This window comes from Xiphophorus couchianus, chromosome 11 (genome assembly GCF_001444195.1).
Source record: "Xiphophorus couchianus chromosome 11, X_couchianus-1.0, whole genome shotgun sequence".
Classification (NCBI taxonomy): domain Eukaryota; kingdom Metazoa; phylum Chordata; class Actinopteri; order Cyprinodontiformes; family Poeciliidae; genus Xiphophorus; species Xiphophorus couchianus.
This window is the reverse complement of record NC_040238.1, coordinates 19,267,995-19,287,266: the sequence shown is the minus strand read 5'-3', so window position 1 is coordinate 19,287,266 and position 19,272 is coordinate 19,267,995. Positions and strand designations below refer to the sequence as shown.

General features: G+C 38.3%; 2 protein-coding genes across 2 annotated transcripts in view; one reads left to right on the top strand and one right to left on the bottom strand.

Moving 5' to 3' along the window:
* The window catches only part of LOC114153022 (sorting nexin-19), a 59,266-nt gene extending 40,376 nt beyond the window's left edge, over positions 1-18,890 (top strand). Inside the window, 13 exon segments of the mRNA XM_075410505.1 lie at positions 8,505-8,562; positions 8,565-8,608; positions 11,954-13,474; positions 13,991-14,129; positions 14,215-14,315; positions 14,379-14,498; positions 14,595-14,713; positions 14,808-14,895; positions 14,991-15,141; positions 16,155-16,278; positions 16,704-16,888; positions 16,980-17,067; positions 17,223-18,890. Of these exon segments, the coding sequence (XP_075266620.1) occupies positions 8,505-8,562; positions 8,565-8,608; positions 11,954-13,474; positions 13,991-14,129; positions 14,215-14,315; positions 14,379-14,498; positions 14,595-14,713; positions 14,808-14,895; positions 14,991-15,141; positions 16,155-16,278; positions 16,704-16,888; positions 16,980-17,067; positions 17,223-17,352 (2,868 nt within the window). The 3' untranslated portion in view covers positions 17,353-18,890.
* bco2a (beta-carotene oxygenase 2a) lies at positions 159-10,030 on the bottom strand. The gene is made up of 12 exons (XM_028031250.1): positions 9,877-10,030; positions 6,472-6,655; positions 6,148-6,359; positions 5,600-5,715; positions 5,009-5,111; positions 4,327-4,455; positions 4,067-4,227; positions 3,818-3,985; positions 3,553-3,690; positions 2,401-2,583; positions 1,889-1,999; positions 159-1,202 (listed from the first exon to the last, which is right to left on the bottom strand). The coding sequence occupies exons 1-12, from the start codon at positions 9,905-9,907 to the stop codon at positions 1,086-1,088; spliced, it is 1,653 nt and encodes a 550-aa protein (XP_027887051.1). The 5' UTR covers positions 9,908-10,030; the 3' UTR covers positions 159-1,085.
* Positions 18,891-19,272: the final 382 nt, after the last annotated feature.

Sequence of the window (19,272 nt, the reverse complement as noted above, 5' to 3'; positions counted from 1 at the left end):
TGTAAACAATTATTGTTTGAGTTTATTTAGTGGGAATCTGTTGGTTTCCATTCACTAATTTAATAAATTTGCTCAATTTAATGTTGGACTTATCCAGATGTTTTAGGTCACACACACCCTTAACTTGATGTGTAAAACAGAAAACCAGGAGCACATTAGAAGTTAGCGAATTAAAAGTTTAATTATAACTTCGTTGATAGAAAATGTAGACGTGAATACAAATATTTAAGTACAAAAATGGTAAAGAAAAAATTGTACAAAGGCAATTGACTTTGGCAACTTATTTAATACTTCTGCGTCCTTAACAACAACTTGTTAGTTTTGAGCTAATGTGTAAAAAGAAAAGAAAATAAGTTAATAGGCTTATAGGCAAAAATTTCAAGAAAGCAAATGATATGTTAGTAGCATTTAGTCAGTATAAAAAGTGAATTGCTTAAACATTTGTTCACGCGCAGGCCTCTTTTTAGGCAAATTTTTTCAATAGCGTGAGACCAAAGGCAAATCAGCCAAAACATGGCAGCAACTTGGTGCTTGTAAACATTTAGACGTGGTGAAAACGACTTCCTGAAGTTCAGAATGGGAAAAATAACGGAAGTAAATTTGAAGATGGCATAATTTTGGTTGCAGACGAGGCTTGTCTGAATGTTTCAAAAAACTGAATAGCATCTCTGAATGCATAACATATCGTACCTTCAAGAGAAAAGGCTGCAAACCACAATGGGTGCCACTGCTGTCAGCTAAGAACAAGAAACTACGGCTACAATTCATACCTGCTCATTAAAATGACAAAATAACAGATCAGATCAGAGGAGTCTTGAGTTGAGCTGCTACATTCAACAAGATTCACATCATGACAAAAACCTTTGCGGATTGTTTCGGACACTTTGCTGAAAGTGCGCCATGAAGAATTAAAACAACTCTGAAGACAAACACAAGTGCCAGAAGGTGTAGCTAAGAAAGTAAGTGCACATTGTAACAGCAATGTTGTGGCCTACGGAATACTGTTTATTTTTGCGTACTACTTGATATGTACCAGTTGCATTATATGGAGTAACTTTAATGCTGTTAATGTAGAAGGCAGTGGTTTATGGAGAGGCGGAGAAGGCACCATGGAAGCCATAAGCCATGTTAACAGGCACGTTAGCTCTTCCCAGCTCCTCAAATGTTTTTGCATCCAAAACCAGGAGAAATGTCCCTTTATCCTGCAGAGAGAATGGAGATAATCAGGCATGGAAAGGTTCACTCAATTCAAACAAACAGAAAACCACTGCAGTCCATCTTTTGGTGACATTAACCCTTCAGTAACGTAATATAAATGCAGCATACAGCTGCTAGCTTAAAAGAAAGAAATTAATCATCTTCTTACTGAAGTCAACATGAATTTATATTAAAACTAACATAAGCATTCCAGCACTGAAGCTTAACTTAAAACTTAGTCTGTGATTAAAGCAATATTTTTTTTATAAATTGGTTTAGAGTAGCATAATTTTTATTAGGATTAATTTGTATAAATTTGTACACATAATCAATATTTTCCTGTAGATTTCTGGGACACAAACATAACATATTTGTTTGAAGTCCACAGAAACAAGCAAATGACAAACTTTTCATGTTCCAATATTTTAATACTAATCCTTTGTTTCTCTTGCAATAAGATATATTCAACAATATTAAAGTGAACACTTTGTGTGATTTCTTTGAGGAATATTTATTGAGGTATATTATGTGTAAAAATCATAGGTTTTTAATTGAGTAAATGTTCAATCCTAAACTAAATCCCCTGACGTTAGACAGTTCTGCACACAAACTCAGTGGTAAAAGTATTGCACTTGTCTTCATGTAACTGATTCACTAAATTCAGTATCAGGCCTGCTGTGGGGAGTTTTACCTGTGAAGGTGTGAGAACCACCGACAGAATGACTCCAGCATCCTCGTCCGTAGCATGAGGCGACGGCACAAACACCGGCTCTGATGGGTAGAAACCCTTCTGTTGCCAGACCTGCAGTCATTTATATCCCACACATTACACTTTAGGTTTTCTTTGACATTTACTGCAAGTTAAATGAAATAAAAAATCCTTATTTGGATTTTTTAGGCTCAGGTTCTCTGTGGTTTCTTGCAAATAATTTTACAAACCTGATATATGATTTGTTCAATTTATTTATTTTTGCCTTAATGTTGACTAATTAAGAAAAAATACCTCACCAAATGTCTTAAGTAACACTGAGCATCACTACCTTCGTTGTTAAGTAACTCTACCGAGTTACTTAACAATCATGTCTATTCTTAGCTTGTTCTGCAGGCTTTAAGAACAACATGTTGCAGAACCCTGGTCGAGGCATTCAGTTGTTGATGGTACAGTGCATCTTCCAAAATGAACATTTAGCAACACGAGCACACCTTAAGTGTCTTGTCCTTCAAGTCCATCTTGAGCAGGGAGTCTCCCACCATGTGTCTGAAGCCACAGCCGTAAAAGTAACGATATGGTCTGGTGTTAGATTTGCTGTAGTTGATTTGTGGGAACTCCAGGCCACCGTACTCATACAGGTCATCTCCATGGAGATCCTCGTGTTGGCAGAAAACCTGTTGACGGAGACAAGAGCAGCTGTGTGTTACTAAGGTCAGACACTCATTTAAAGAATGGTTAGGCTTCGTTCAGTCAAATTCAACAAAGTTGGACACATTATTCATCACTAGAATGTGTTTGTTTCTATTTGTAAGTTTTATTACTGGCCCTGATGTTAGGTGAACACTCGACTGCCTTTTTTGTAAAATCTGATTATTTTTGCTGTGGTCGTTCACACTTCCAAATAAATGCAACCTGTATGTGTTCTCCAGTGTGAACTGCAAACGACCTGTAAGTGTCCCGCATGAGCAGCAAAGGGCGCAATAGCGTCACAAAGAGATGGCGTTCCCTGCCAACCTCCATAAATAAGAAGTGCTCAGTGTTTGCGGAAGTAAACATTGATGCTAACGGTGGAGCGTAGATTTTGAAGTTGTTGTCCGACCGCAGCCAGCACTTTAACAACTTAATCCTCTTTATAATCTGTCGTGGTTGTCGTTTTTCTTCCCGTATCAGGATGCAGAATAGGGACATTTGTTGAGTATCAGTGACATTCAGGTCAGATGAATGCGACCTGGATGTTAGGTCACAGTTGAATCGGATCGGATATTGAAGTGGTATGGGTCATATTTGGAAAAAAATCCGACCTGTGTTGTTCAGGCAGTCATGAAAAAGTCAGATACCGGTCGCATTATGTCAAAATAATTTGTAATTGGGTCACTTCAGGTTGCAGTGTGAAGGCAGCCTAAAACCTTTGGTTGGTTGATAACTGAAAATAGGCATATTAACTGTAATTTGATGTGTATTACTATTGCAGAAAACAATAAACTGTATTTTTATATCCAATATTTCTTAATACTGCAGAGCTTATTTGAGATTTTCTCTAAAGTTCAAGTGACATACAACAAATGTTGTGGTTGTAACATAGTAAAGTGTGAAATTTTTAAGGGGATTGAATATCTATGGAATGCACTGTAAATTCCTCTCACCTTGTTGACACTGATTTTGATGCATGTTGCTTTGCTGGAAGGCCGAGTGTTCAAGTTCTGGTTTGTTGGGGTGTCACTGGTCACATTTAGGGGCAGAACAAAACGCCGTGGGAAAGTCCTGTCACTGGTGTTATACAGCTGGAAAGATCACAGAGGAACAGAATGTTTTTGGTGTCTTTGACCAAAGAAAGTCTGGAGGTTGACTGATTATCTGAAAGGAGAAAACAGGTTGCTCAACACAGTCTGGTTATGTTGTTTTACTGACTTCATCTAGTGCCTCTCCTGATTTGCGTAAGTTCTGGATGAGATAGTTGCTGATGGCCTGGCCGCCATCTGAGCAGCACATATCCAGCATCAGGAAGCCGTCCTCCTCGAAGGCATTGATCTGATGGAAGATGGAGATGGCTTTGGTGTGATACTTCATGGGAATGACCTACAGAGGAATAAACAAAATCATGAACTTTATGAAGTTATGACTTTTGGTTTTAATTTTAATCCTTGCTTTTCATCAGACCTCTCCTGAACGCTTGTCAATGAGATGGAAAACAGTTTTCAGCTTTGGATCCCAGTATATTCCCTGATTCAAAGCCTTTCCTCTGATCTTGCAGGTGACTATCTTCAGGAGGTCCATCTTAATTGGCTGCTCGATGAAAACCACATAGTTCTCGGACATGGCTGGTACCAGAAAGAATGGCAAGGAGAGAGGTGCTTTAGAGCTAAAAGCAGCAAATGGAAAAGAGTTCAAAGAAGAGGTACCAAGAAGCACAACTTTACCAAAGCTGTGGTAGTAGGAGGGATGGGACTTGTTTGCTGGAACAATTGAACAAAGGACTTTGGCTCCCTGCAGGGTGTCTTTTCTTTCTGTTTTCTCAGGGGGGACTTTGATGATGTTGTACAGCGCTCCTAAAACATAAGAGATATAATTGGCTTTGTGGTGAAATTTATATTTAGATAAATATTTTTTTTTAAATTATTTTAGTTTTTCAAGTGTTTGAAAAACACGTAAAAATACGTAAATAAATATACATATTTTTATTTACGTATTTATTAAAACTGACTCTTTGTCCTTAGGGAATTTGAGGGAATTAATATGTGAAAATAACTTCATTTTCACAGTGCTACTATCGCCAACCATTCAAAGCCTGAGGGCATGAAGTTCCAATTTTTGGCACTAATGGAATCCCACAACTGCGAATGGCGGAGAAACAACTTACCATTACAGAAAATTATCTGTGGCTATGCTAACTGTAGCAATGGGGGAGAGTCTGGCAGGTTTTTATTTTATTTTATTTTTATTTTTTACAAATTATGAAGTCAGGAGAAAGTGACAATTGTAAAAAAAAATATGTAAAAATTATAATTTTTTTAATGAAACTTATGAAAAATTAAAATATCAAACAGTAGAAAAACCTAGTAAAAGTTAAATAGGTGTGCTTCACTAATGAATTGGCCTAACCTTTGCTTCCATAGGAGTTGCCCATATTGTAGGTGGTGCCGTCTGGGTCATAGTGGGGATGAGCAGTAGCTCCATTCACAGCAATGAACTTGCTCCAATCAACCTGTAAAGCACAACTAATGGTTCTAGTTTCAGTGTGTCATTACAGAGAACGGCACAAAGTAGTGCACAGCTGTGACTTCCAAATAAAATCTGGAATATGTGCTTTTCTGTACAGAACCAGCTTTCACTACAATTACGGCTGCAAATATAGAATATGAGACATATAAAAGACTGATATTTTTTCCCATTGTTCATTGCAAAATAACTCAAGTTCAGTCAGATTAGATTTAAAAGTATCTTGTGAACAGCAGTTTTCAAGTCTTGCACCTGAATGAGTTTCAGGTCTGGAGTTTGACTCAATCAATCTTCCATTATAGACACATCGATAGCTTTATTTTATAGAAGGGGAGCCACCCAGCAAAGACTTTTTGAATAGAAATCAGAAGCTGATGATCATAGCTGCTTAAACTGTATTACATAACAGAAAAATATGTCGCACAACATTTAAAAATGGAGGAATCGCTTCCTTTGTCATGACTATGATAGTACCTTTTCCAACGTTTCCAGGTTTTCCGGGTTCACTTTGTGCATGAAATTTGACTCTGTGCTGACATAGTAGTCACCCTTGTATTTCACAAAGCTCACATTTGCATTGTCCATAGGTCCTGGAACAGAAAAAAAATCATAACTTTAGCTTCTTTTATGTTCATAAAAGAGTTTTCGTCTTGAACTTACTGTGTGGAGTTTGGTTATGTAAAACATTTTCTCCTCCCTTGCTTCCTGCTATGTTTTACTATTATGTAACTGCTTCACAGAAAATTCCTTAAGAGGCTTCTCTCCAACACAGCTGGAGTACAAAAGAGTTTGAACAAGCAAAGACTTTAATAATATTTTGTGCACACTTAATCAGAGCTAGATACAGTAGATGTTATAGTTTTTTTTTTTTACAAATCTAAACTCTTTATTCTTGCTTAAGACAAGATTGAAAATAAGAAGGAAACACTAAAACTGAGAAGGATTCCTAGAAAAGTACATTCTGTTCATTTTTCTCCATCCTCTGTCAAATCAATATCTAATAATCCACCCACTGCACTCACCGATGATCTCAAAGCGAGAGAGAAATCTCTGGAAGAAGTTTTTACAGGGATCAGGCATCGCCAGGGTACCGAACTCTGACATCATGATGCGATCCCGCTCGCTGTTCTTCTTGTAGGCGTCGCTCTGTAGAAAGCGACTCTTATACGTCACCTGGCCATTCTGGATCTTAAACTGGTGCAGCATGGCCATCCCATCAAACCAGTGGTTGTAGCTGTTAGCAAAAACAAATGCTGAACTGGATGCATAGAATTACATTTTGAAGAAAACATATTAAGACCAAGCAGAACCAGAATGATGCAAACCAAGCTGACTTCCATACTCACTGCGTATTTCCAAACTCAAACTTCCCTGGTCCATTGCGGAGGAAATTACCATTGATCCAGGTTGGGATAGAGCCTTTAATTGTGGTGGTGATTGGTTCAGGGGTTTCCTCTACTGTGCTTATAAGAGGAGCAATGCTCTCTAGTCCTGTAACTACTTTGGTCTTGGCAGTAGGTTTGGCCTCATCTACAGAAAACACAACCAGTATCTTAATTACACTCTATGGATATAACAGTTCAGCTATAACTATTACTATTATCACCTTTATTTCTCTATCAAGCATCATTCATGTGCTTATTAGAGGGATTAGAGGGATAGCGTGTGCAGCACATTGCTCTAAACAATAAAGCTATTGTGGATTAGAAATCTTTGCATTGAAGCAAGAAAATAAGGGATTTGATTCCTGACTCAAGGTCTGTCTGCATGGTCTTAGTGTGTTTTCTTCATACACAAATGGTCTCTCACCAAGTACCATGTTTTCTTTTCACAGTCCAAAAATGTGTTATGCTTATTAGATTAAATAGTCCACCTACATTGACCTAAGAAGTCAATTTATCCCGGACGAGCCCCCATTTGTTGTCCGGGATAAATTGAAAATTGAATAACTAGTTAGGTTTTTTAGGGGGGAAACAGCAGATCTCAAACTGAAGGCAGAGGAATTCCCTAAACGATTGACTGTTGTTTAGATTAATAATAATTAATGGAAAGAACATTTCTTTTAGAGCAGTTTTAGACTTTTGCTGTCATTTAGTAACACTTAAAACTCATCATGTTTGTTGGTCTTCAATCATAGGAATCATCCATGTGCTTTGCATGTTTCTGCACAGTATAACTGTTTTCACAAAAAAGTATAACTTCTTTATGAAAAAAAGTTCTTAAGTAATATTTAGCTTTGGTAAGACCATAAAATATGTGTAAAGCAAAAGACAATTATATAACCGTGACATTGCAAAAATAGTTTGATTTGTAGAATTTTACTGAACTCTAAATTTAGATTTCAGTTGTGGTGCATATTTTTATGTCAGCAATAGAAACTGTTTACATGAATTTCTTCAATAAAGTGAATGTTATAATGGACACGTGACAAACTTATTCTCTCTATAAAGAAAGTTACAAAAGTTGTTAAAAAAATCAATAGTTTTATTTACTGGATCACCGGTGGCCTTCTTGCACAATCAATCTCTATACACATTCACACTGAAATGTTCAGCCAGACATGAATTTAATAATGAGAAATAAATGATTGATTCTCATCTGACTTTGAATGTTAAACAAAATCTGACACATGAACCCAATAAAGATCACGCTGTTCCTGTTCCCTCTGTTTCTGTAGGCAGCTGTTTTGTTTTTCATAGACACAGTAAAAATGTAGCTGACAAGTCAACTCCCACCCTCCTGAGGATTGAAGAGAATAAGCAATCTCTTCTTATTTCAAAGAAGAGATTGCCAAAATGAAAACTCAACATTGCTCAAAACAGAATTAATCTAAGCTGAACATCTTTCCAAAAGTGTGGCGCTGTGCTAAAAATAAAAAAAACAAACATAATAAAATAATAAAACTATGACTTATTAGAAACACAAGCTTACAACCAATGTCTAAAAAATAACTGCTTGACAGCTAATTAATTAAATACAAACACTGAATTGCAATTGTGCTTTAAAGCAGCAATGTTAAATCTGAGCTTTAAATTTGAGTGAGGAGTGACTGTCTGTGTTGGAGGAAGATTAACATGTTTGATTTAGGAAATTCATAGCATTTATTGGGAGCTTAGTCCAGCAGTGTGTTCTTCCTGGTGTATTCAGTACAGAATAATTTTTAATTTGGTTTATCAGTGAATGACATTTTTAACCAAAGTGTTTCATCCTGTGGAGGAAAGTACTGAACATTTAGCCATAAAGAAGCTGAAACATTCTCTTTACCAAGCTCTCCTTTCTGATGTGTTTCTGTATTTACAGTCCAGACTCTAATGTTGCCTAGCTACAGCATAAACAGGATTTCAGCCATCTAAACTTGATCTTTTCTCTTTTTCAACAGCTGGTTGCCTGCAACACACAGCAATTAGACCATAAACTGACTCTCCACACAACATGGAGATACCATCTGTTTCTGTGGAAACAACACTCTCCTCAACCAGGAAGGTACGTCATTTTCTTACTAATACTATTCTGAGGATGTTTGCTTAAAAAACAACCTTAATGCACACCAGCAGTCCTCATTTGGTAATTCACTCAGATAAAATCAACTTAACTCAGGACCATGTTGACATGTGTTAGCAGATAAGAGAAACACTTTACAGAATCAACTGGGCCAAAACAGCTTCATTGTTTAGAGCAATGTGCTGCATTGGCTGTCCCTCTATCAGGTTGGTTTTTGCCAACTCAGGTGAGTGTCAGCAGTCGGTCAGGTCTACATTCACATGTCCCACATGTGCACCCAGACCTATGCATGTGTGAAATAGGCCAGGGAGGAGTCGAAGATGTAAGCTGAAGCTGAATCTGATTTTATGCAGTCTCAGTATCTCCTATCAAACACTTTGTTCCGTCCGATCAAAACTGAATTTGTGCTTTTTATATATTCTAAAATTCATTCTGCTGCAGCTTAACACTGCATGTTGTAGGGATAAAAAAGGTCACAATATACACAATATGTCCAATCAGACAGAGGTTCCTAGAATCAAACTTTCAAAGCACAGGGAACTATTTGAAACTGCTGTAGATGTCTGCACACACTCTTCAAACAGGTGTATGAGTTTTATTTTTGGCATGCAGTCATGCTGAAGAATTTCTAGGAGTTCAACAGAAATCTCAAGTTTCTGATCCCTTCTGGAAACTGAATTTCAATAACATTCATTACAGGATTATACTTTGCAGAAAGAGGCACTATTGCTTTGTAATAGTTGTAGCATAGTAGATTTAGTACATATTTTTGTTTTTTGTCTTCTGTGCTACTACACTATAATTTTGCTTTTCTAGTTGTGCAGTTTCCCCTAAAATAGTTAAAATGGTTTATTTAATTTAGCTTTTCAAACACACTAAATGTCAGCCTTATAAAACCAATACCGGTGTGGAAGCAGCTCAAATAAAAGGCATGATGCCTGTAACTAAGTCTTTATTTAATTTAGGAGAAGTGCTAATGAGAGAGTGTTGTATTCAAACAAGACGCAGTGTATAAACGTGAAACCTGATGCTTCCAGAGTTTAGCTGCAAAACGAACATTATGTCCTACATAGTCCACAAAAGAAAACCCAAACAGATTTTTTAGCATATATAGAAGAAAAACTTGTATAAATTAGACATAGTAAAGCTCTACTATAAGACCAGTGTGCAAGTAGCCATCTTGATATCATGGTGAGCAGGTGAACAGCTGCTTTCATTCTTACTTAGAGTATAACATGCAGGAAGCTCACCTGGATTCTCCACCTCAACAGGAGCCATCATGAAGGATGGACGGTTGCAGATCCTCTCTGCTTTATCTGAGATCTGTCCGATTATAAAACGTTTATAACTGTGGGAAGGGTTTCTTATATGCTGTACAATTGCTCCGCCCCCTCCTGATGTCAGCTCAGCTCTGTGGGCTGTTGTGCAATGTCAGCCGAGTGTTCAGCACAGCGAAGTCACGGCGTGCGGATTATATAATACCTTACTCCAGGGAATTAACCCTCTGCTGTGCAGTCAGGCTGCTGCAGTAAGGGAGACGTGTGCATTTAGTAGTTTTATTTGGCATTTTTCTCACATACATACCAAGTTACACCATTTTATATAAGTGGTAGGGAATAGGTTTCTGTATTTTCTAGATTCAGAGTCACAGTTGGTCTTGTGTTTGTTGTCTTTTTAGGATACGCTTGGTTGACTGTGTTTTCAAGCAAGAACAGGGTGCCAGAACTTTTTAAATTGGTGAACAAATGGAGGCTACAACTCATCTCAGAGTGCAGAATAAATCCAAAAAACAAAATATCATTTTAAAATGTTCAGCATCATGTTCTCACATATATAGGCTTCTGGGGGCAAAGGGATGAATAAGTATTTCAAACCCTGCAGAAGACAAAATATAGAAACAAACAAAAATAATAATTTTATTTCTGTATGCCTGATCAAGCTTTTACATCTGTATTTTTTATTTTTATTTTTGCAGAATTTAGTAACTTACTAATGATCTGAATGACCAGATATTTACAGTATTTCAAACCCAGATATTTGCTTGATATGAAAATGTATTATTTTTTTTCCCATCCACAGATGAATTGGTTGTTTTATCATGTGCATAAACAGCTAAGTGAAGTATCAGCAGCTTCTCTCAGACAGTCAGCTGTCCATATGGGCAGCAGCTTTCAATCCAGATAATCTTTGCTGTAGGATTAAAACAAGTCCAGAAAGCTTCAGGAGGAGAAGCAGGACGGTTTTCCAGCTAATATAGACCAGCCACATATCAGGTACTGTAGTCCTTTATTTTGGAGTCATAACATTGTATTTCATGTTCTACATGGCGATTAGTTTTAAAATAATGTTCTACAGTTTAGCAGGGAATTGTTTTAACTCTCTCAATCTAGTTTAGCCGACCAGTATACTGACCTACAAGTGATTCTAATATTTCTATTTCTACTGAGTGACTTTAAACTTTGGCGCAGCAAACATTTCATAAATACTAAGCTGTAGATTTATACAAAAAGTAAACTCTGAGAAATGTTTATAAGATGGATGCAAATACAGACAATAAGTCCTTCAGCAATGTTAACCTGGAAGTAATTATTGACAGATTATCCATGCATGCAATAAATAACTAACTGGAACAGATTAAAAATGTTACATGATAAATAGTTTAACTTAAAATTTGGCTTAAAACTATAATACTGGATTTACTTTCTCAATTATTTCACCTTGAATTAAACTTGAATTTACAGTTTCACTTATTCTTTACTATTTTGTACATCAAAGTTACAGTTTTCTTTTTAAAGTAGATAAAATATTCTGCAGTACAAAATGTATCAATGCAATTTATTTTAGTTTGGACTATCTTTATTGTCCTCATGGTGTCCTGTTGACATGAGAAAAGACTGTTGACACAGACTTCAATGAACAAAGAAGTATTTAATTTGAACCAAGCTCACATCAGAATTTACAGATCTGTGCTCTAATCCGGAGGAATCTTATGTCAATGTCGAAGAATTCCCGTTGATCCTTAAATAAAGGCTCTTTTATTCCTTTCCACACAGCATCTTTACATTCCTCAATGCATGGCTCTGGCTTTAGAAGCTCTCTTTTCTACAGGCGCACACACTCCTCTAATTTGGCATCAATCAACCTGGGTGATACTGAAAACATGTAACATCAGCTGACTGCTAAATTAAAATGATGTGTAATCATGTATTTTAAATAAATTTAAAAAAAAATCTTTCTCACTGTAGTGACTTATCTACAAACCTCCGCTTTGCAGTTTTCCCTTTAATGTTTTGTTTTTTTAAATTACCGTATTTTTGCTTTCCACAGGACGTCATCTTCCATATTTTTGTGATGCCCTCTTCAAAGAGCTCCACTCACTGGACTTTGTTGGAGTTATTCGGCCAGCGGAGGCTCTTGGGTTTCGGCGCCATACTGGCATGGCTCATCCTGTTCCATCTGCTGGTGAATGTGTGGCTACTCTGCGTCTTCACCAGCCTTCTGGTGGTTCTTGGTGGTTGGCTCGGCTCCCGAGCTGCCCTGGATGCTAACAGTTTCCTACATCTGGAACATTTTTTACCCCTGGGCAAAGTTAACCCTCCTCTATGTTCCCCTGAGCACGAGTGGAGGCTGAACCATGAGATCCACTGTGCGGTCCACAAGGCAGTACGTGACTTTGTGTCTTCATGGTACCGCACCCTGCTTCCTGAGGTGGAAGGAGAGTTTGAACGAGCTGTGCGTCACTCAATGCTGGAGTCGGTGATGGAGCTGAAGGAGCGTGCACGGCAAGTGGACAGGAAAGCTCTGGTTCAGCGGCTCTTAGAGCTGTATGGCTGTCACCTGCAGAGCTACATGACTGTGAGGCAGATCCAGTCGGCGCAAAAGGAGAGCAGTGGCCAGTGGCAGCTCTACAGTAAAGTCGAGTCTCCTCATCCAGCTGTGAGCAGCTCCACTGCTGAGCTCAACTACACCCGAGCGTTGGTTAAACTTGTGTTGCATGTTCTCGTCCCATACCCTCAGATGGAAACTAGGACCGGGGGTTACATGGTGACAGAGCTCATCACCTGCAATGTGCTGTTGCCATTGATAAGCCGGGTTTCCGATCCCGACTGGCTCAATCAGACCATTGTGGACATATTCACCAAAACCAGAGAATCACAGGATATTAGCGTGGATGACCCCTCTGTCGACGCACTGTATAAATGTCATGGACGTGAGGAGTCGTGGACTACTTGCAAGTCGCTGTCTATCTCCGATCAGACCGATTTCAGCTCCAAAAACACCTCTGTTGATTTAGATGAGCCTCAGAGCCAGAGTGCGAACTCTGGGACAGACTTGCCTCAAAGCAGCCTGGTCAGCCTCACGTCTACCAGCCGCACATCCAGCTACCAACCAGGCTTAAACACACCGTCCAAGGTGAACTGCTGCTCACTCACATCAGGCCAGTATAAACAGTCATCAGAGACCAAAACCGTTTCTGCAGACCCACTTTTCCATTCGGACTCAGATGATGACCTGACAGCAAGTGCTTGCGACTGCGCTCCCACCACCAACCTCTGTAACCTTCTCCCTGTAAATGATGAAGAAGCCTGCGGTTGTTTTCGACCTCTGAGAAATTTTGGATTGAAGGTGGTTGAGCCCAAAGACTCCCAGTGGCCAGCTGGCATTGCTCAGGACAAATCCCCAGTTTGTCCCCCCAAAAAGCTTTGCCTGACCTCGTACAGCTTTGATCTGTCCAGGGGCCCGACTACGACGCCATTCAGAGTCCAGAACGTTCACATTTCTGGCACAGTCAATGTGAAGGAGCAGAGGAGCGCTGGCACACATCCCTACACACTCTACACTCTCAAGGTGCTTTTACTTACTGTTTGACAAATTTATATACTATTTTCTGAACTATTACTACAATGATGATGACTGGAGACCCTTGAGGTGGGATCAGTCCGTCTCAGCGATTGAACTCTGATCTGTGAATGGTGCCACTGTTGTAGTTGCGAGTTAAAAACCACTTCACATTGTATTTATTTGTGACCAAGCCAAAGAGGAGTATTTTGGCTCTTTGAAAGGAGCTGGATCTTTTTTATCCTATTATTTTAATCTTTAAGAAGACCACATGCTTAATCTTACTCTCCCATTATCAGTACAAGATTTCAAAAAAGACTAGTGTAGCGCATAACACAAAATTATCTTGATCGTTGTCTGACATGATCAAAAGTTTAACAAATTCTTACTCTAATCAAAGCTAAGCTGTTTTGTTTTTTTACAAAATGCTTTTGTGTATAGATGTGTGTGTGTCTATTTGTTAACGATGCAGTTTACCTTTATATGACCAAATCAAAACTAAAACCTATGTTTTGTTTTTTACAGTTTGAGACGGTGGCTGATGGCGACTGCACAGGTGCTGCACCACCGGCAGTCTGTCACACCGTTAACCGCAGATACAGCGAGTTCCTCAACCTGCAAGCACGCTTGGAGGAGAAGCCAGAGCTCAAGAAACTAATCCGAAGTGAATGATAAACTACTTTCATGTCAAGTAAATCTCATTATTCCAATGAAAGTGCATCCTTATCTGTAAATGGAATGCTTTTCAGATGTCAAAGGCCCAAAGAAAATATTTCCTGACCTTCCTTTTGGCAGTCAGGACGGCGAGAAGGTTGAAGCTCGTAAAAGCCAGCTGGATACCTTCCTGAAGGTATGCTGAAGATGTAGGACTTAAATGTATGGCGATATATTTTATGTGCTCTTGTTTTTGTAGCAATTAAACAGTACTCCTGAGACAGCTAACAGTGAAGACATGCAGGAGTTCCTGGCTATCAACTCAGATGTTTGCACGTATTTTGGAAGAAAGCCCTTAACAAAGTCAAGAATTGATAAGGTAGCTAAAATCAGACTGAAGGAATCAGATTTATAGTTTCATGTTTCACCTTGATTATCTCTTGTACTGTTTAACTTCTCAAACTTGCGACCGAAGATGATGGAAAATGCTTTAGATACTCTGAGGACAGCATTCCCTCATCCTGAGCTTTTCAGTCCAACCGAGGACATTGAGGGTGATACTGACGGAAGAACAATGGACTACAGAAAGTACAGGTGACAGCCCTGTTTGTTTAGCGCTCTGTGCAGTAATGCTTTAAAAAGCATAAATAAAACATTATTCTGTTTGCTTCTTTATGTCATGCATCAGGAGGCTTTTCCCAAGTAAAGTTTCTCAGTCGCTCAATATTCCAGATCTCCATCCTAAAGTGACATACTGCTTCAGTGAAGGCAGCTCTGTGAGATAACACACTGAACACATTTGTGAAATGCGTGCTCCAAGCAGAAAACAGACATATTCCTTCCAATCAATCCATTTGTTGTGACTGTTCAGGTGCTCAATGGCATGTCACTGTGTGGCTTGGAGAACTTCGTCAGAGAGCAGGAAAGACTTATTGGTGGGCCAAACATGACAGAAACAGTCAAGCCGAGCTACGAGCTGAAAGCTAAAGACAAGAAGATATCAGGGAAAACTCATGGGACAGGTTGGGATAATGATACAGTGCCCTGCAAAAATATTCAGATGTGTGCTCCTCTAATAAGCCTTTGTTGAAGTAAACCATGAAAAGTACGTCTAAAGTTTGCTGGAAAACACAGCAAACATGTAGAAGAATGTTCTCTGGTGAAATGAGTACACCTTTTGGCATTTTTAAGCCAGAAAGTGGTGGAAAACTAACTTTACTCGATCACTGGGAACACATCATGCTACAGGAAAGCAATTGAAGCCGATCAGAGTAGAAGATTCATGAAGCTGAATAGAGCTGTGGGAAAATACTTTACTGTGCTGCTGGGAGGTACACTTCCACTAAAGATCCACAGGGAATTAGTTTATATCCATGTTGTAGGATGACCCAGTCAAAGTCCAGGCCTGAATCCAATTCCTTCTGTTGAAACTTTATGTTGAAAAGTGTTCTCCATTTAATCATACTGAGCTCGGGCTATTTTGCAAAAAAAAGAGCATAAAACTCTTAAGAACATGAACTCTGCTCATCGTTTTTTAAATTATTTTTGCAAAGTGCCTCGGGATGATATTTGTTGTGAATTGGCGCAATACAAATAAACTGAATTTAATTGAATTAATTAGGTTACTTCTGAAGACAGGAGTTATTCAGGAGTAATGACATCATGCAAACTCTATTTAAAAGCATGCCACACTTTACAAATCTTTATTCAAGAAATAGTTACAATTATTTTCTTCCAGTATAAAATTATGTTTCACCATCATATAACATTCCAATAAAATAAGTCAAAGTGTTTGTAATTTGACAAAAAATGTGAAAAACGACAATGAATACTTTTGCACGACTCTGTAGTTTTATCTGTACTGCAGCGCAGCAGTAACCTGCAGTGACTTAGTTTCTCCACTAGGTTGCGCTAGAACTCCATCGTGTGGCCAAACCTGACCTAGTTGCGTTGTAGCATCCGAACCAGTAATATCAAACGTTTTAAGTCGCTGTGTTGACATGATTTATCCAGTGCGTGTTCGTGTCCACCGCAGACACAGCTGTGGCAGATGTTGCTTTGAACATTTTGTGCCTGCTGATGAAGGATCATTGGAGCTGGCTCTGCACAGAGAACATCCAGAAGGCCATCAGACTTCTCTTTGGCACCTTCATTGAAAGGTAGTTTCTTTTTTTTTATTTATTTATTTTTTCATCTGATTTTGCATAGTAAATGCAAACAGCACTACACACACACACACACACACACACACAAATAAATGGCAACAGATGCATTTTCAAGCATTTTTTTGTTGTTGTTTTTCTTATCTGCAAAGCTAGATGTGGGAAGCTGCAAAAGTTGTTTTTGAAAACTGTTTTAGTTGTGTCCGAAATGTTTATCAGAGACTTTAAACAGGCAAAACATATACGCACCAGGATTTTCCAGTCTTAATCTTTATATTGGGGTGTGGCTTTCTTTTTATTTTGGCAACAATTCATCAGGATTACAGATTTTTGCTTGTTTATATCAGAGTTTGACTGATAAATTGACCAAAATGCCCACACTTAATATAAAGAAGATCTAAACTATCCCATTTCCATTCCAGATGGCTGGACATAGGCGCTGCCCACCTAACCAGCGCCCCCTGCTGGGTGATTTACCTCCAGGTCTTGCAAGAAGCTGTGTGGCCAGGTGGGACGCTGCCTGCTCAACCTCGGCCTGAACGAAGTGTTGCTGAAAAAAAGGAAACTAAGGAGCAATGTCTGAACTGCCTAATGCAGCTGCTTCCTGGTCTGTAGCAGCTGCAGGGTTTAAATTTAGCTGTTGTGATTTGAATGGTGTCTCAATGTGAACTGAGTTTGTTCTTTTTATGCCTTGATAGAGTTAATAGCTGATATGTTGGGAAGCGAGAAGTACAGACTGAGCTTGGAGACCATGCTGGAGTCTTTACAGGACTATCAGATAAACAAGTAAGTCGTTTCGGAAAGCACCATGATTCTGCTAATCTAATAATCAACACAGAGGAATTGACCAAAATGTGTAAATGAAGGTCTGATTCATGTATTTACGTTTTCTTGAGGCTCTTCACATTTATCAGTGATTGTGTTTGTGTTCTTGTCTGCAGGCATTTGATCTACAGCATCTGTGACCTGCTGCTGGAGTTTCTGATCCCTGAGTCCAGCGATGTGACCTTTCAGAGATCTCTGCTGCAGAGCCTGACTAAAGACACAGAGAGAAACAGTCTTCATATGTGATAAACATCTGGGACACACAGAGAAATGTAGCCATTTGATGCTCAATGCACATTATAGTTGTCTGATGAATATAATATGGTCATAAAGTCTATCGTATACAATCGCTGTGGAGTCATGGTGCAGCAGGTATTACTGCAGAGGATAATGAAATGTAAATATGCAGTGATATAAAGACAGAACACGCAAGAAATGCTTTCAGACAATAGATCAAAAGGAAGAAATAATCTCATTTGTAGATTTACCTCGCTTAATCTGCAAGTTTAGCCACATTGTGAATACTTGAAAAGTTTGATAAATACAAAACTGTGCTCTTTTTCTTCCTTTTTATTCTTTCTTTCATGTGTTTTTATCTATGGTGTTTCCCATAAAGTTGGAGTATTTTTGTCTTTGTATTGTGGTTTCATTTTTAATGCTACAAGTTTAAGTGCATGTCATATTTGTGCACTACAACTGCATAAATACTTTGTTTACAAGACTCCAGGTGAATTTACTGTGAAACAAAGTGTGGACATGTGGAAAAGTAGTTCATGCCCACTTTGGTGCAGGATGTGTGATGCTGTGGGCCTGTTTCTGGATCATCATTGTGTTTTTTGTGGGTCATACAGGCAGTTACCCAGGGTGGCATTACAATGGAGGTTGCATGAGGGACACAAAATCAAAAGCAACTTAACTGTGAGTTGCAACTTCAACAGATTTTTTTCTTTTCTTTCACAGTTAAGGGTGAGTTGGCATCCCACTGTGTTGATTAGTGAAGATAGAAATGGTCAACAAGACAAAAGCAATCTTTTTCCAGTCTTTGTCAGTCCCAAGACCTAAAAACTATACGTGACTGTGTGTGTGTGTGTGTGTGTGTGTGTGTGTGTGAACTAAAAAGAAGAAAGAATAAGAGAGTCAGGACTCTGGATGGAAGAAACTGTGCAATGAGGATTGTTCAAAGATTTTTTCTGTATGTTCCAGCCTTCTGAAATGTTATAAGAGAATACTGAGTGCCGTTGGATAAAGGACTTTATACCAAGTATTAACATCCAGCATTTAAGTGTTTGAGACACTAGTGATGTTGTGAAAAGACCGCAAGCATGGCATTCAACTCTGGTGAATACATAAATTGAAATTAAGTATTTGTTTTGTCTTTTGATTCAAAAGAAAGTTGTTTTTGACTCCGGATGATCATTTCTGGGTTTATGCATTTTTTTTCCTCTTACGTTTTTAGCTGTCATAAAGATTTTCTGTTGTTTTTGCAGATGGATAATTTTGTTTTTATGTATATTTGTCATGCTAGTTCAATCAAATATAATCTTGCTTTACAATACAACCATTATCCATATGGTTGCCTCACATTGTTTAAAATTTGATCAAGGTTTAATATTGATTTCTCAAACAAACATTTTAAGTTGAAGCTTTACCTTAAAGTCAAGTCAGCGTTTCCCCTGAATGTCTTTGTATGAATACATCATTTAGGCCTTAAGTTGAACTGTTAGACATGTTCACAATTAATGATTCATGTAAAATCTCTGATTAAAATGATTTAATCAGTAAAATGTGTCCAGCCAATATGTCTAAGATCTTTTAATCTCCTCCATCCCCCTAAAAAAAAATTAAAAAAATAAAAATACTCTGCTTCACCGCCAATTTCTTTGATGGTGATCAGATTAACACTTTAACTGAATGACTTATGAAACCGCAGTGCAAATATTTCTTTTATGTTTGACTCAAGTGGTAGATTAAGAAAGGAGGCCAAAATACCCAGCGTCTGTGAACTGCTTCCATGTGTCAGTCTAACTTCATCTGACGGGGCACAAAATGTTTTAAAGTCTAACAACCTAAGCTTAACACAGGACACAATAAATATGGTTTAAATTAATGTGTTTTCCCTTTTAGTCACTGTACCATCAATTTGTGTGGTCACTACTGTCACACTGC